At 35.3% G+C, this 17,640-nt stretch overlaps 1 protein-coding gene across 1 annotated transcript in view; it reads left to right on the top strand.

Annotated features, from left to right (window-relative positions):
* Positions 1-7,564, top strand: part of LOC127617638 (hypoxia-inducible factor 1-alpha-like) — a 31,497-nt gene extending 23,933 nt beyond the window's left edge. Inside the window, exons 9-15 of the mRNA XM_052089648.1 lie at positions 961-1,259; positions 1,734-1,960; positions 4,881-4,985; positions 5,208-5,440; positions 5,591-5,693; positions 6,203-6,311; positions 6,437-7,564. Coding sequence (XP_051945608.1) covers positions 961-1,259; positions 1,734-1,960; positions 4,881-4,985; positions 5,208-5,440; positions 5,591-5,693; positions 6,203-6,311; positions 6,437-6,600 — 1,240 coding nt within the window. The 3' untranslated portion in view covers positions 6,601-7,564. The remainder of the gene's footprint in view (positions 1-960; positions 1,260-1,733; positions 1,961-4,880; positions 4,986-5,207; positions 5,441-5,590; positions 5,694-6,202; positions 6,312-6,436) is intronic.
* Positions 7,565-17,640: the final 10,076 nt, after the last annotated feature.

Below are 17,640 nucleotides of genomic sequence, written 5' to 3'. Positions count from 1 at the left end.
AATTTTTTTGTAACAATTTAAAACATGAACTGTGTCTTTGAAATGTAATTTTATTCAATTCATTAACACAAATTCTTAAGTCTGTGAATGTATATTTTTGGTGCATTATTATGATTTTTAATGCCATTTTTGCCTCAAGCTCCCCTTAGTTTCTGACCATGTAGTAACCACGCAGAGAATTGGCAGTTGTATCAAAACGTTTGAGTGCTATTGCGAGTTGTCATTTGCTCATGAGATAGTAGCCATCCGGAGGAGATGTCAGACATAAGGTGCTTGAAAGACTCGGAAAGCTGCTCAGAATGTTTCAGTGAGAGTTACGGATGGAACAGAGAGTAGATGCGATCCTGTGAAGGGTGATGGAAGAGTGCAGCACGTGTCTGTGAGAGGAGCACGCACTCCGGGATGCCCTAGAGAATGAAGCTGCGCTTGTCTCATTTAAATCGCACATGTAACTAATTTAATATTGATATATTCTAAAATATTGTACATTAATTTGTGATTCGAGGTTCATTCGATTTTTAACAGTTAAATCGATTATTGACCAACACTAACGATTCTCGTTTCAGAAATCATATTTCAAGATCGATGCGTATGAATCGGCAGGATTACTAATCGATGCATCAAGAAAACAAGTGAATAGTTAAACCCCTACTGGAGTCATATGCATTACTTTTCTGATGGCTTTATGTGCTTTTTTAGCATCAACATTTTCTTTAACACATATGTTTAAAAATTACTATTCATTTCTTTAGAAGTAAAACTTTTTAAACAAGGAAACAAATTATAGTAATGAGGTCACCTTTAAGTCTGTGACTAGTCTGCGACAAAACGCAGCAGAACGTAACGTATTCCCTCCATAGATAGTCTTTTTCTTTTTTCACATTATTTACAAATAAGTACAAAAACGACTACATACCCTTCTGAAATTTTGTTTGTTTGTTCACATATTTTATTCTGCAGTGGCATAGAACAACCCAAACAAATCATGTCGATACAACAGACCAGTAGTACAAAAATAAAACAGGAGGAGGAAGATGAGTCAGAAATGGTGAAAGATGACAAGATAGAGTCCTTTGTGGTTGAAGTAACCATGGGAGGGCTAAAAGACAAGAGAAAAGAGGGGGATGAGAAGGAAGAGGAGTATGTGGAAGCAGAGCTAACACCTTCAGTGCTACATGACAGTCTGAAGGGGGAGCCAGAGACACTGACAGACCCTGCAGTAGGACAAGCCTTCCTCAGACTGGATATCAACAGCACAGGTCATCACACAGACTCATTTAACCAGATCTCTTAGTTATCTGATATTGGACCATCAGTCCTGGAAGTTTCAGGGTCATGTATTGTACACAATTCTAGCCTGCAGTAAATTCTTCTATATTCAGAAAAGAAAAGTAGCTTACTGTTTACCACATATTATTATGCAGTATACTGCCTACTGTTATTTAGATTGTTTCACTCTATGTGAAACCGTATGGAATATGCAATACTTAAGATTTCAAAATGTTGTATAAAAAAATGTCTTATTGTTAGTGTTATTAATTGTTATTGTTAATTTTTAATTCAGAAAGTGTTATCCAGTTATGTTAAATATATCAATCAATATCTAGACATTTATCATATTGTTCGATTGCTGTGAAGGGTTATGATTAATTAGTATATCATTTGCCTTAAGATCATTTACAAAGATGAATGGAGATCTACAAATGTAATGTCCTTCTGTTCATTTCTTGCAGACTCAGCAATCTCTGTGTTGACAGACATTCCTCTCTACAATGATGTCATGTTGCCCTCTTCGAGTGTTCTACTGCCCCTCTCACCCCTCTCTCCTCCTGATAATGCCCTGATCTCCACCCTACATGATGCTGACACCTCCACAGCTCAGCTAGAGTCTGACGGCTTCCCACAGTCATCTACTCTTGACTCATCCAGATCTCAGATGGAGCCTAGTCACAATTTTACAGTACATATCCTTATACTTGGATTTTACAAACTTTCAATGCTTTATAGGAGAAACCAAATATGCACAATTTATTGTTACAAAAGGTCTAAATGTGTCAACCCCCCTATTGCCTTTTTTTACCTGTATAAATACATACTAATGAAGCCTCAAGGGCATCAAAGCTGCATCCATGCATTTTGTGAAGGTGCGTGGGGCCAGCGCAAGTCCGAACAGAAGGACGCAAAATTGATACAAAAGCGAGTCTAAGGAAGCACTTGTGGTTCGGCACAATCTGAATATAGAAATAAAAGTCTGTAATAAGTACCTAGTTCAAAATGCCCTACAACTGCTGCCAAGCTGACAGACGGGCAGACAGAGAGATTAATGCATGGCTCTTGCCTGCAGCGCAACCTGTAAATACTAGATGGCGCTTGGCTTACATTTGGCGACTGCCCCAGAAACAGCGGCACAGCGGAGGGCAGCCTTCACTCCTCTAATCATGTTGTTGAAGGTAATTTGATAATGTTTTTGCCTTTATTGTATTTGGACCTTAAATGATGAATGCGCTAAATGTAGCTACAGCAGGGACACAGACAGAATAAACCTTTTCCCTGGTATTTGAATAGGGAAAAGTGTATGAACATTGGGGGGAATGTTTATTTCAGAAAACGGGTTCGCCACAACGGCCCAGGCATTTTTTATGGGGGGACAACATGTGGTGCTTATGTTCACTGTATGTTTTGTGTACACTTGTGCTCAATGAACATAGAATTCTGTTATGAATGTCTCTAGACCCTTGGTCATAGAGACAGAGGCTGAATTCGGAAAGTGTTTTTTATTTTTTATGTTCACTCCCCATCAAGCTGGGGGGGGAAACTGAACCATATTCTGGTTGTCGGATGTTCAAGGCGAGTACAAAGACGAACTCATCCCAATGCTGACCAAAGCGCAAACGGGAGAAAGCGGATACGTTTATACGGTCAAATTGTGTTCACTGAATAGGGGCTCATCATTTGTTACACAGCAAGCTCATCAGGCTCGTGTGTAGACCTATTTTTATTGTGCATTGAGTTATATTATGCATGCCCCTAGACACTTGGTCATGGACGCAGAGGCAAAATTCAAGCTGACAATATTCAATGCTCGTTCACCAGCGTAAATTACAGGGGAAACTGAGTTAAATTGGTGTACTGAAAAAACGGGTTAGAACTAAACCGGTCCCAACATATAATGGTGGAACAATGCATAGTACCACGAAACACCCTTGTGAACATTGCATCGCTTTGACCAACTCGTTCTCCAGCACGAGCCACAGGGATAAAAACGAGGGAAATTCCAAATGGAGGCGATATTAGCACAAAGTATTTCTTAACACGATGCGCTTGGTTGGACTACAAAACCATCACGTGTAGATCCAACTGTTGACCGAAAAGAACGACGTCCATGCCTCCACCGAAAAAGCAAGCAGAGATCTCTTGTCTCGCCAGAACACCCGCGTGGTCCACAAATGGGTGAAAGACAAAAAAACTAGTTAAAATACCTTGCATCTCCTGATAGCATCCTGAAAAAATAATGGCACACATCCGTTGGGGAATATTCTCTTATTCCAGCCACCTCATTCTGCGGCTGGGCTCACTGGTCCAAGCATGATCCCCTCCGCTGCGAGGAATATGCTTAGAATGGGGAGGGGAGAGAGAGAAAGGCCCAAGCCTCCATTTCTTTATTCATTTGCATTTTCCCAGAATGACACAGAACAAGACAATAGGGACAAAGGGGCCAATTTGTTTCCTTACATTCAACTATGAATTCTGTCATATAGCGTTTTTAATAATGACAGATCAAGCCACGCATGGTAAGTCTTTCGCACGCTTGTTCATAAGAAAATGGCCGCCGAGCTAGGCCTCAGAGCATATCAGACGAGATATGCGCTTTCGTTAAAGGGAAGGGTGACAAACATGAGGAAGAATCCAATGTTTCCACTCCAATCTTCTCAGACACAAAGCTGAAAATCCCAAACTGCCTCTGCACGCAGAGCTCCAATCTGGGGGCTGTGGAACTAGAACAAGTGGGGATTATGCCTCGTGGTGAGAAATTGCGAGCCTCGAACAGCACCGCTGTCCCTGTCGGTCCCTTGCTTCGACGTGAGTCGTTGGTACAACCTGGGCCTGACGAGATTATGTACTGAAGAACAGATAATCTGACTTGATGGCGCCAAAGTGAGTTATTTTATGGGGCCGTGACGTAGCTCCCTAGGGATGTCGCTTAAGCGCCACCAGTCAATAAATTGGTGTGAATGTACAAGGGCTTCAGACCACTTGATACTCAGGGCGTGTCCCAATGCAAATACCTACAATAGGGAATTGTTACAGTATCTTCCTGAACCCCTGTAACACTGCAACAAATAGTTTGGCATAAGTGGGAAGGAATCGATTTGTTGCATTGAATGTATAAAGTTGGCCCATTTTGACTGCTGGAAAAGGCAATAGAGATTCATCTGTGAAATAGAGATATTACTAAAATTTATTTTCTACAGGTAGAATTAATCTGAAATTGTTTTATTATAGTTGATGTACTATAAAAGTTTTTAACTTTTGAATATTTATATATTTTTAATCCTTTAAAAATTACAATGTTAATATATATATATTTTTTAGAGTGTTGCATTTAATCCCCTATCATAATACACTTTGGGACTACAACAAAACTGATTTTTGTTATATTTTATATATATAAATATATTAATTGTTTCAAATATGGGTAAAAAATGACCCTAAGGAAAAAAGACATAAGGACATGCTGTTTTCTATACCCAGAGAAATATCCACTGGAGTAAAACTACCTCAAGCTCCCTTGTACTTTTAAAAGAGTCTGTATACTTTAGTACAAATGTAAATTAAATGTCACATTAATATGTTTTCAGTATTGTTTGTTTTATGTTTAGGCTGATCTCCCCATGGTTTCAGGATTAAGTAACCAGCTAAAAGAGGATCAGGTGGAGAGACTTTTTTCCATGGATATTGAGTCTAAGAAACCCTTTAATACACAGGTAGATGGATACAATTCCTTTTATTTGTCTTTGGTTTTGAGCCTTTGAGAACATTCAGAATGAATGTTTGAACTTTTAACATGGCTAAAATGGAAATCTACATACTGCAAATGTTTTAATGTGCTTATGATACAAGCTGGTTGTGTCTCCTCTACACTATATGTGCAGCAATTCTGTTGCTTTTTGTGATGTGAATGGTGCTGATGGTGATGGTTTTTGTAGGCTGTGGGTTTGGATCTGGAGATGTTAGCGCCATACATTCCCATGGATGATGATTTCCAGCTTCGGACTCTTTCTCCAGCAGAGTCTGTGTGTTCCAGCCTAGGTTCAGCTTTTGAATTGATGCCCTCCAGCAGCACACAAACTACCCCTTCTGTCCCAACAGCCCAATCAGAATCAGTGTGTTGTGGTGCAGCTCAGCAGTGCTCTGGAACCCCAGAACAGACCAGTAGCAGGTGAGGCCTTATCTCCAGAGAGGCTCATTTTGGTGAGAAGATTTGTACTTCAAATAATCTTTTAAGAGTTCAATAAGTCATTCAAGAGAAATCAGTTTTCTGCTGCCTCAATATTAATCTCTCTCTTCCTGTTGCTTTATGCAACTCTAGATTATTTATTCAAGACAGTGATATTTCTTCAACATGTGAGGCCAACCCAAAGCTGCTCAAGAGGAAACTTGAGACCATAACTCTCTCTGAAGCAATAAGGCTAGTAAGTGTGAACATCAGTATGTTTTAGTGTTAGTGCATGGGTCTTAAACCTCTTTAAAGTCAAGGACACCTTATAGAGATAGGATATAGGATTCAGAGACAGTAAAGAAATTATGTTACAATGTTACAGTAAATTGTAAGCCTGATCTATAACAATATCTGTTTAGTACTATGTTAATGTATTTACATACAGTACTTTGTTATGATGCCACAAAAGTTTCCTTTTATTTTATTTTATTTTTTTATTAAAAAGCGTACAATAATCATAAACTATTAAATGTTACTGACAATTTACTTTATTACTCTAATTATACATATATTTTCATGTGGGAGGGACGATGAAACATTTAGATAATTTAACATGCTAACTTAAGAAGTTAACTTAATACTACATATAAATGTCAATTATTATGTACAAATAATACTATTTGTTACTTTAAATATGGCAATGTTCTATTCATGTATGTAAGTACAGTTTATGAGTGACTGTTGAAGTGGTTTGTCTCTCAGGGGTCTGTGCTGCAGGTTGTTGCTGATATACCAGAGAAAAAGGTCAGAAAGTCAGACACTGCATCGTCAGGAGGTCTCCATCATGCCATGATACTTTTGCTGCCATCTGGTGTGTCACCATGGAGACTACACTTTAATTTAAGCTTTTCATCATTTGGCAAAGTCCTTGTTAATCTTAATAGAGCAGCTACTTTTCATTATACAGTAAGTAATTGCTATTTCTCTTTTTCTTAGATGTTGCAAGCAGGTTAATGAGCAGATCGTCAGAGGACGGGGTGATATCTGTGCCCCTCCCTCAACTTACCCGTTACGACTGTGAAGTAAATGCACCTGTGGCTGGGCGGCAACACCTGCTTAAGGGGGAGGAGCTACTGTGTGCCTTGGACCTAGTTATTTGAAAAGCCATACTTCAAATACACTAAAATACAACATTTACACTAACTATTTCTCATAGATTAAATGTTACTTTTCCTATGACTATGGAGGAATCAAGAGATTGCCATTCATTAGCAAGAGACATTGAGTAATAAAATGTGCAGGGATGTTTTTGCCTCTAATGAGTAGATGGAAAATACATGCTAGACATCGAAAAGCAAAAGATTTATAATACTGTACTGTATATTAATAATGAAAGAAAAATACATGTAAAACAGAATTCATATAGCTATCGTGAGCTGTGCTCTTATAGTTTAGATATACGCACACAGAGAGGAGAATATTATTTTGTATTCTGCATAAGATTGTAATGTGTTCAGAAACAGTCACACTACAGAAAAGTGTTTCTTGCACAAATGAATTACCAGCAGCCTATTCAGAAAATGTTTAATTATTAGCACTGTTGTTTTTATAATTACTTTCAAGGTATGTCTACTTGTTTGTTGTTTTCTTTGTTCAGAGCTCTATGTATCTTATGTGAAAGCATACATTCACTATATGTGCATATATGTTGTGAAATGTCTAAAGTGGCTGTTATTCTGCTGTATTGAAATATACAGTGTTTTGTGATATTTGAGAGTAATCATCATATTGGTAAGTGTGCAGCCCAATTTGGAATCAGTTTTGTGATTATCATATTACAAAAGCAAACTACCTTGATGCTGAAAATATTACTCATTATTATTATAATTATTACTAGAGATTTCTCTGAAGTTAAATCTCTGAATATAGGGCATTACAAGTAAACTTGTATTTATTTCCCTACACTATCACTTTCCTGCGTTAACATTGGCTGATGGGAAACATAAGATGTGGTAGTGTAAAACCCCTAGTGTCTGATCTTTGCAACTGTCCTCTGTTTTTCTTCCTTTGTCGTGTCACGTTGTCTTCAAACAATTGTAATGTCTGTAACAAATAAAACAAATGTTTTTCAACAACATTCAGCTTGCAAATATCAATGTGTGGTCCTAAAAGCCAACCAAGTACTGTAAGTAAAGCACAGTTGTTGCAGCAAAGAGTCACATAAGATAAAATGGCATTTAGAAGAACACATCAATATTTTTACCTTTTAAAAGACGGTTACCTACGGAAGGATACCTTTAAGTGTCTGCAGTCAATTTGTTAAAACATTTCTGAAGGCAGCAAGGGGCCCTAATTTATATTGCTTCATTACTTCCTTTTTCATTACTTCATATTGTGGGACATATTTAATTATGTCTTTGATTTACAGTAATTTTAGAGTGGGACTGTGATATTTAGATGGATCGTTTGTTATTTCTGTATGACCTGTGGAGGATTGCCCAGATTTTTGGCCTCACCATGTGAAGAGCACAGAGAGGTTATTATGTCTGAACAGCAACAGCTGAAGCCCAGTCATTTTAAACATAAATTAATTATTTTATTGTTCTCAAAATTTTTGTGGGCTATACTATACTTTTGCTGCAGAAAATCTTAATTATTTTAAATTATTTCTTTTAAAGGAATAATTCACCCAAATATTATAATTCTTTCATCATTTACTTAACCAAATTAATTTCAAATGCATATGACTTTCTTCTACAGAACACAAACGAATATTTTTTTAAGGATTTATTTGCTTTTGTCCATACAGTGGAAGCCATGTCGTCCAAAACTTTCAATCTCAGAAAAGGACATATCCATATGACAGCATAATCCATATGACTTGATTGGACATTGGATTAATCCAAGTCATCTGAAGCAATCCAAATTCGTAATATTAAAACACTCACTCTTTGAAAGTATAACAACAAGATGTAAACAATATGTGTGTTAACATGTGTAAAGGAGTTCAATGGAAAGGAGGAGGTGAGAACCGGCTTGACAATATAAATAATAGTTTAATGAAGAAATAAAACAAAAGACACAAACATACACATGACGGTCAGCTGCCGTAAATGATCTCTCTTTGTCGCTCCACCTTCCACAGTCGACCTTTATCCCTCTCGGAGGCTTAATAGCCTGATAAGGGATGCCATGTCACAACATGAGTCAAGTGCCCTCCAAAACCCTCCAAAAATGTTCCCCATTCGCTTCCATTGTAAGTGCCTCACTGTAACCTTAATTTTTTTTGTGGTAATGAACATTATGCCACTGTGGCAGTGCGGAGGGCGGGGCCAGGTCGTGATCCTAAACACCCGGTCCCGTATTAGGCTAATCAAGCTCTGATCCACCCGGAGAGGCATGGATGTCGTCCAATAGAGGGTGGAGGAGTGGCTGAGGAACAAGCTGCGGCGTATCGGAGAACTGGCGAGTAAGAGGTTTTTTTTTTTTTTTTTTTTTGGACAATATAAATAATGGTTTAATAATAAACTGAAACTTTAACAGACAAACACACACATGACGGACATGTCCGTAAACGATCTCTCTCTCCCGCACGATCCTCTGCAGTCGACCTTTATCCTTCACGGAGGCTTGATTAGCCTAATACGGGACCGGGTGTGTAGGATCACGACCCGGCCCCACCCTCCACCCTGCCACAGCCACAAATACTGCCAATTGTATTGGACTCTGAATATTACTTTAAAGTTTTTTATACAGTGAATTTTTGTACACAGGATGAGCTCTTCTAGTTTCCTATCTTGCTGTCAACTATACTGTAAAACACAAAAAGTAGGAAAGAACCATATGAAATATCACAACAACATTAAATGAATGTGGATAAACTCAGTTACAGCAGCGGGCCAGCAGAGCTTTGAATGCAGGGCAAAACTGCCAATGCTGCCAGGCTTTCTTTATTGACAAACAGCTGCAGGATTGAAATTAAAATCCTGTGGCTTACTGCAAAGAAAAATTACCTTTTAAGTTTTTGAAAACATTGTGGTGCTGTTGTGCGATCTAATTACTACTAAAATTGACTTAATTCGTAATACAAATCGTATTCATAACAAATTTCATCTCAGGATTTCTATTATTTTAGGTCAGTTTTTCCATTCTCTACACCACTTTAAAATGACCTAACCCTTTATATACACAGTACATGCACAAATGAGTCAGAAATGACTGAAAATGTGTGTGTGTCTGCATGTGTTCATCAAACCCAACACAGAACAAGTCCTGTGTTCAATTACTAGGGGCCTTGCCAAAGGAGTTGCTTCATCGCTCAGGACCCTGGGCTCGTTATATGCCATGTGAGACACACACACAAAACCTCAGAAAGTCCCTTCCTCATTTCTGTGGGAAAATACTTACTCATGGCGAATGGCTTTATTTCTTGGTAACTTTATACACCATATTGAATGCCCTTGTTGAATTAGTGGGAAAATCCCATGATTCTTGCTTTTGTTGCTATGGTGAGGGCCATTCTCAGTCTCTCTGGACTGGTGCACCTCAATCAAACACAGCCCAGTTTTCTGCATGCCGATGACTTGTAACTGACTTTTAGAAACTAACTTTTAACTGTTTTTTCTTGTCAAATTGTCCAGTAAGTCTAATCATTTCATTACAAACCAGTTCTACGGTGCAATCAGGAGAAAAGTTTATTGATGACTGACTGGAGATTAATCAACGAAATTGAGCTCTGTATATGCTCTAGTAATATATAGCTTTAAATATGGGCTTGACCTATGGACAGTTTCTGTCATAATGCTTCAGAATACAATCTAGAAAAGGGAGGCTGGACACACATCAGTCCTACAAAACAATGTCTGCCTTAATTTATTTTGTTTTATTATGGAATGCCAAAGCTTAAGCACAATGCAAACACACCCTACCACACAAATGGGCTTCCTGCAGTTGATGACTGCACATGGTATCGATCAAATGCTAAGCAAAACATGTGTTATGGACTGAAGATGGCTATCTTCTCTACGGCTTTAACAAAGCTTAAGCAGGCAGCCAGCAAGCCTGTTTTTACTTAAGTCTGTAAAACATACTTACTCACATATCACTCTTCCTTTATTGAATACATGCACATACATTGAAACATATTATTTCACTTTCTCTCTCTCACACAAGCACATGCTAATTGTCCTCAGAGGACCTGTTATAAAGTCCTGTTGGCATATAAACGCTCTCCTTTCCACCTGTCAATTATCCCTCTAAAAAACAATGCAAGTAGTTGCTCTCCATTTTAATACCATTGCTGTCTAGGAAGGAAAAAATATATTACATATAAACAAGGCCTTTTTTTTTTTACCTTTCTATGGGCCATTTTTTCGTCCTCCATAAAACAAGGCAGGAAACATCATGGAGAAGGATTTTATGGTCAGGTGTAAGTACCAATGTGGGTGCACCTACACCAGTGGTTCCCAAACTATTTACAGTGGTGTACCTCTCCAATCACTGAACATCCTTTTGCGTACACCCTCTCTGAGACATAGATCACATTCACACAAGGTATTTTGAAAATATGCACATTTAACACAATTAGCTTTGTAAAACAACAAATTATATCAACAAATTAATTCAAATGACAATAAATTATAGTTATATAAAACATGTTATATTTGTTTATGTTTTTTACTTGTTATATTTATCATATATACATATTAAATAAATGGCTTGCCGATTAATATATGAGTTTGCTAGATTTGACATAACTCCCCCTTATTCAACTTGCAGGAGCATGGCACAGTACCAGCACATTATTAGAGCTGCTGGTATGCAAAAATAGCAATGTTTTAGGTAATGCGCATCATTGCAGGGATGGTGTTACTGTCCAATTTCAAGCATTTGCGAGGACGTATCTGCACAATTTCATGGTCAGCTCAAGGTGCTAGGTTGAGCAAGTATTACTCTAGGGTGCAATCAAATACAAGTGAAAATGATTGTGTGTGAATGTTGAAAATTATTTGGCCACAGCGGTGCAAGTGACATCTGACAAAATTTCTGAAATCATACCATCAGAATCAAAACTCCTGCATAAAAACAAGCAAAAAATAGAAAAGAAAATAAAATCGTGGACAACTGACTGACGAAGTATGCATTTTAATAGCCATCACTTAGCTATGTCATCTACGCATGTTCTGGGCTGGTGAAAAAAATTACTTATATTATGTATATTGCAGATACTATGTAAACTACTCTGTATATAAAGGCTAAAAAGCAAAGCAATAAAAAAAGAATGAAGAGGTGGAAAAAAGAATGCCATTTTTAAACAGATTTGTAAACAAAGGAAACAATGTTTAAAGGAAGGTTAGGATAAAGCTAAGGTTTGAGAAAAGTTAATGCTATGGTTAGAGAAAATGTCATGTTAGAGTTACATTAGGGTTAGGGTTAGAGAAAATTTCAAGTTAGGGTTACACGTGTTTGAACTGGAGAAAATCTCACATTAGGGTTATAAAACAATATCAAGGTCAGGGTTACACTAGGATTAGTATTAGAGAAAATTTCATGTTAGGGTTATATTGGGGTTAGGATTAGAGGAAATTTCAGATTAGTGTTGGAAAAATGTCAAGGTTAGGATTACACTAGGGTTTGGACTAGAGAACATTTCAGGTTAGGGTTAGGGTTAGGATTAGGTTAGGTTAATGTTAGGGTTAGGTTAGGGTCAGGGTTAGCTATGTCATCAACGTGTGTGCTGGGCTGGTGAAAAAAGTTTCTTGTATTATGTTTGTTGCACACTCACTAAATTCATTTTTGATTTCATAGCATGCTATTTATCTTACCTTTATTTCATGACCATTTTGGAGATTCTACATTAGAGGGCCAACAAAATTATAATATTTTTGCTAGAGAGAAATACATGAACTCTGTTTGAATGACTGGAATGAATAAAAAAAATTATAAATCTCTGATATACACCATGGAAAACACACATTTTGACTGTGAGTTGTGATTAAGCATCCTTGTTTGTTTATTTTTGAATTATAAAGTTCCTCCAAGGAGTGGAAATATTATATTGCTATATCCCTCCAGAACAGCAGGGAGCGCCATGTCACTGTCAGATACTATGTAAACTATGTGTATAAAGCCTAAAGAGCAAAGCAATAAAAAAAGAATGAAGAGGTGAAAAAAATAGTTTTTAAACAGATTTGTAAACAATTTTTAAAGGAAGGTTAGGATAAAGTTAGGGTTAGAGAACTGTTCATGTTATGGTTAGAGAACATTTCAGGTTAGGGTTACTCTAGAGTTATGCTTCTAGAAAGTTTCAGATAAGGGTTACATTAAGGTTAGGATTAGTGAAACTTTAAAATTAAGGGTTAGAGAAAATTTCAGGTTAGGGTTACACTAGGGTTTGAACTAGAGAAAATCTTACATTAGGGTTGTAAAACAATATCAAGGTCAGGGTTACACTAGGGTTAGTATTAGAGAAATATAATGTTAGGGTTATATTAGGATTAATATTAGAGAAAATGTAATGTTAGGGTTATATTAGGGTTAGTAATACAGAAAATGTAATGTTATGGTTATATTAGGGTTAGTATTAGAGAAAATGTAATGTTAGGGTTATATTAGGGTTAGGATTAGAGAAAATGTAATGTTAGGGTTATATTAGGATTAATATTAGAGAAAATGTTATGTTAGGGTTATATTAGGGTTAGTAATACAGAAAATGTAATGTTATGGTTATATTAGGGTTAGTATTAGAGAAAATGTAATGTTAGGGTTATATTAGGGTTAGGATTAGAGAAAATGTAATGTTAGGGTTATATTAGGGTTAGGATTAGAGAAAATGTAATGTTAGGGTTATATTAGGATTAGTATTAGAGAAAATATAATGTTAGGGTTATAGTAGGGTTAGTATTAGAGAAAATGTAATGTTATGGTTATATTAGGGTTAGTATTAGAGAAAATGTAATGTTAGGGTTATATTAGGGTTAGGATTAGAGCATATGTAATGTTAGGGTTATATTAGGCTTAGCATTAGAGAACTTGTAATGTTAGGGTTATATTAGGGTTAGGATTAGAGAAAATGTAATGTTAGGGTTATGTTAGGGTTAGGATTAGAGAAAATGTATTTTTAGGGTTATATTAAGGTTAGGATTAGAGAAAATGTAATGTTAGGGTTATAGTAGGGTTAGTATTAGAGAAAATGTAATGTTATGGTTATATTAGGGTTAGTATTAGAGAAAATGTAATGTTAGGGTTATATTAGGGTTAGGATTAGAGAATATGTAATGTTAGGGTTATATTAGGCTTAGCATTAGAGAAAATGTAATGTTAGGGTTATATTAGGCTTAGCATTAGAGAACTTGTAATGTTAGGGTTATATTAGGGTTAGGATTAGAGAAAATGTAATGTTAGGGTTATGTTAGGGTTAGGATTAGAGAAAATGTATTTTTAGGGTTATATTAAGGTTAGGATTAGAGAAAATGTAATGTTAGGGTTATAGTAGGGTTAGTATTAGAGAAAATGTAATGTTATGGTTATATTAGGGTTAGTATTAGAGAAAATGTAATGTTAGGGTTATATTAGGGTTAGGATTAGAGAATATGTAATGTTAGGGTTATATTAGGCTTAGCATTAGAGAAAATGTAATGTTAGGGTTATATTAGGCTTAGCATTAGAGAACTTGTAATGTTAGGGTTATATTAGGGTTAGGATTAGAGAAAATGTAATGTTAGGGTTATGTTAGGGTTAGGATTAGAGAAAATGTATTTTTAGGGTTATATTAAGGTTAGGATTAGAGAAAATGTAATGTTAGGGTTATATTAGGGTTAGGATTAGAGAAAATGTAATGTTAGGGTGAGGGTTAGGGCTAGGATTAGAGAAAACGTAATGTTAGGGTTATATTAGGGTTAGTATTAGAGAATATGTAATGTTAGGGTTATATTAGTGTTAGCATTAGAGAAAATGTAATGTTAGGGTTATATTAGGCTTAGCATTAGAGAAATTGTAATGTTAGGGTTATATTAGGGTTAGGATTAGAGAAAATGTAATGTTAGGGTTATGTTAGGGTTAGGATTAGAGAAAATGTATTGTTAGGGTTATATTAGGGTTAGGATTAGAGAAAATGTAATGTTAGGGTTAGGGTTAGGTTTAGGATTAGAGAAAATGTAATGTTAGGGTTAGGGTTAGGATTAGAGAAAATGTCATGTTAGGGTTACGGTTAGGATTAGAGAAAATGTAATGTTAGGGTTAGGGTTAGGATTAGAGAAAATGTAATGTTAGGGTTATATTAGGGTTAGGATTAGAGAAAATGTGATTTTAGGGTGATATTACGGTTAGGATTAGAGAAAATGTAATTTTAGGGTTAATATTAGAGAATATGTAATGTTAGGGTTATATTAGGTTTAGGATTAGAGAAAATGTAATGTTAGGGTGATATTAAGGGTTAGTATGAGAGAATTTGTAATGTTAGGGTTATATTCAGGTTAGGATAAGAGAAAATGTAATGTTAGGGTTAGGGTTAGGTTTAGGATTAGATAAAAATGTAATGATAGGGTTAGGGTTAGGATTCGAGAAAATGTAATGTTAGGGTTAGGGTTAGGATTAGAGAAAATGTAATGTTAGGGTTATATTAGGGTTAGGATTAGAGAAAATGTGATGATAGGGTTATATTAGGGTTAGGATTAGAGAAAATGTAATTTTAGGGTTAGTATTAGAGAATATGTAATGTTAGGGTTATATTAGGTTTAGGATTAGAGAAAATGTAATGTTAGGGTGATATTAGGGTTAGTATGAGAGAATTTATAATGTTAGGGTTATATTAAGGTTAGGATAAGAGAAAATGTAATGTTTGGGTTATATTAGGGTTAGTATTAGAGAAAATGTAATGTTAGGGTTATATTAGGGTTAGGATTAGAGAAAATGTAATGTTATGGTTATATTAGGGTTAGTATTAGAGAAAATGTAATGTTAGGGTTATATTAGGGTTAGGATTAGAGAAAATGTAATGTTAGGGTTATATTAGGGTTAGGATTAGAGAAAATGTAATGTTAGGGTTATATTAGGATTAGTATTAGAGAAAATATAATGTTAGGGTTATAGTAGGGTTAGTATTAGAGAAAATGTAATGTTATGGTTATATTAAGGTTAGGATAAGAGAAAATGTAATGTTTGGGTTATATTAGGGTTAGTATTAGAGAAAATGTAATGTTAGGGTTATATTAGGGTTAGGATTAGAGAAAATGTAATGTTAGGGTTATATTAGGGTTAGTATTAGAGAATATGTAATGTTAGGGTTATATTAGTGTTAGTATTAGAGAATATGTAATGTTAGGGTTATATTAGGCTTAGCATTAGAGAAAAAGTAATGTTAGGGTTATATTAGGGTTAGGATTAGAGAAAATGTAACGTTAGGATTAGGATTAGAGAAAATGTACTGTTAGGGTGATATTAGGGTTAGGATTAAAGAAAATGTCATGTTAGGGTTACGGTTAGGATTAGAGAAAATGTAATGTTAGGGTTAGGGTTAGGATTAGAGAAAATGTAATGTTAGGGTTATATTAGGGTTAGGATTAGAGAAAATGTGATTTTAGGGTGATATTACGGTTAGGATTAGAGAAAATGTAATTTTAGGGTTAATATTAGAGAATATGTAATGTTAGGGTTATATTAGGTTTAGGATTAGAGAAAATGTAATGTTAGGGTGATATTAGGGTTAGTATGAGAGAATTTGTAATGTTAGGGTTATATTCAGGGTTAGGATTAGAGAAAATGTAATGTTAGGGTTAGGGTTAAGTTTAGGATTAGATAAAAATGTAATGATAGGGTTAGGGTTAGGATTAGAGAAAATGTAATGTTAGGGTTAGGGTTAGGATTAGAGAAAATGTAATGTTAGGGTTATATTAGGGTTAGGATTAGAGAAAATGTGATGATAGGGTTATATTAGGGTTAGGATTAGAGAAAATGTAATTTTAGGGTTAGTATTAGAGAATATGTAATGTTAGGGTTATATTAGGTTTAGGATTAGAGAAAATGTAATGTTAGGGTGATATTAGGGTTAGTATGAGAGAATTTACAATGTTAGGGTTATATTAAGGTTAGGATTAGAGAAAATGTAATGTTAGGGTTATATTAGGGTTAGTATTAGAGAAAATGTAATGTTAGGGTTATATTAGGGTTAGGATTAGAGAAAATGTAATGTTAGGGTTATATTAGGGTTAGTATTAGAGAAAATGTAATGTTAGGGTTATATTAGGGTTAGGATTAGAGAAAATGTAATGTTAGGGTTATATTAGGGTTAGGATTAGAGAAAATGTAATGTTAGGGTTATATTAGGATTAGTATTAGAGAAAATGTAATGTTAGGGTTATATTAGGGTTAGTATTAGAGAAAATGTAATGTTAGGGTTATATTAAGGTTAGGATAAGAGAAAATGTAATGTTTGGGTTATATTAGGGTTAGTATTAGAGAAAATGTAATGTTAGGGTTATATTAGGGTTAGGATTAGAGAAAATGTAATGTTAGGGTTATATTAGGGTTAGTATTAGAGAATATGTAATGTTAGGGTTATATTAGGGTTAGTATTAGAGAATATGTAATGTTAGGGTTATATTAGGCTTAGCATTAGAGAAAATGTAATGTTAGGGTTATATTAGGGTTAGGATTAGAGAAAATGTAACGTTAGGATTAGGATTAGAGAAAATGTACTGTTAGGGTGATATTAGGGTTAGGATTAAAGAAAATGTCATGTTAGGGTTATGGTTAGGATTAGAGAAAATGTAATGTTAGGGTTATTAGGGTTAGGATTAGAGAAAATGTAATGTTAGGGTTATATTAGGGTTAGGATTAGAGAAAATGTAATGTTAGGGTTATATTAGGGTTAGGATTAGAGAAAATGTAATTTTAGGGTTAGTATTAGAGAATATGTAATGTTAGGGTTATATTAGGTTTAGGATTAGAGAAAATGTAATGTTAGGGTGATATTAAGGGTTAGTATGAGAGAATTTGTAATGTTAGGGTTATATTAGGGTTAGGATTAGAGAAAATGTAATGATAGGGTTAGGGTTAGGATTCGAGAAAATGTAATGTTAGGGTTAGGGTTAGGATTAGAGAAAATGTAATGTTAGGGTTATATTAGGGTTAGGATTAGAGAAAATGTGATGATAGGGTTATATTAGGGTTAGGATAAGAGAAAATGTAATGTTTGGGTTATA

Source organism: Xyrauchen texanus, chromosome 24 (assembly GCF_025860055.1).
Source record: "Xyrauchen texanus isolate HMW12.3.18 chromosome 24, RBS_HiC_50CHRs, whole genome shotgun sequence".
NCBI classification, from domain to species: Eukaryota; Metazoa; Chordata; class Actinopteri; order Cypriniformes; family Catostomidae; genus Xyrauchen; species Xyrauchen texanus.
Note: the sequence above shows the minus strand (reverse complement) of the source record. Positions and strands in the feature narration are given on the sequence as shown.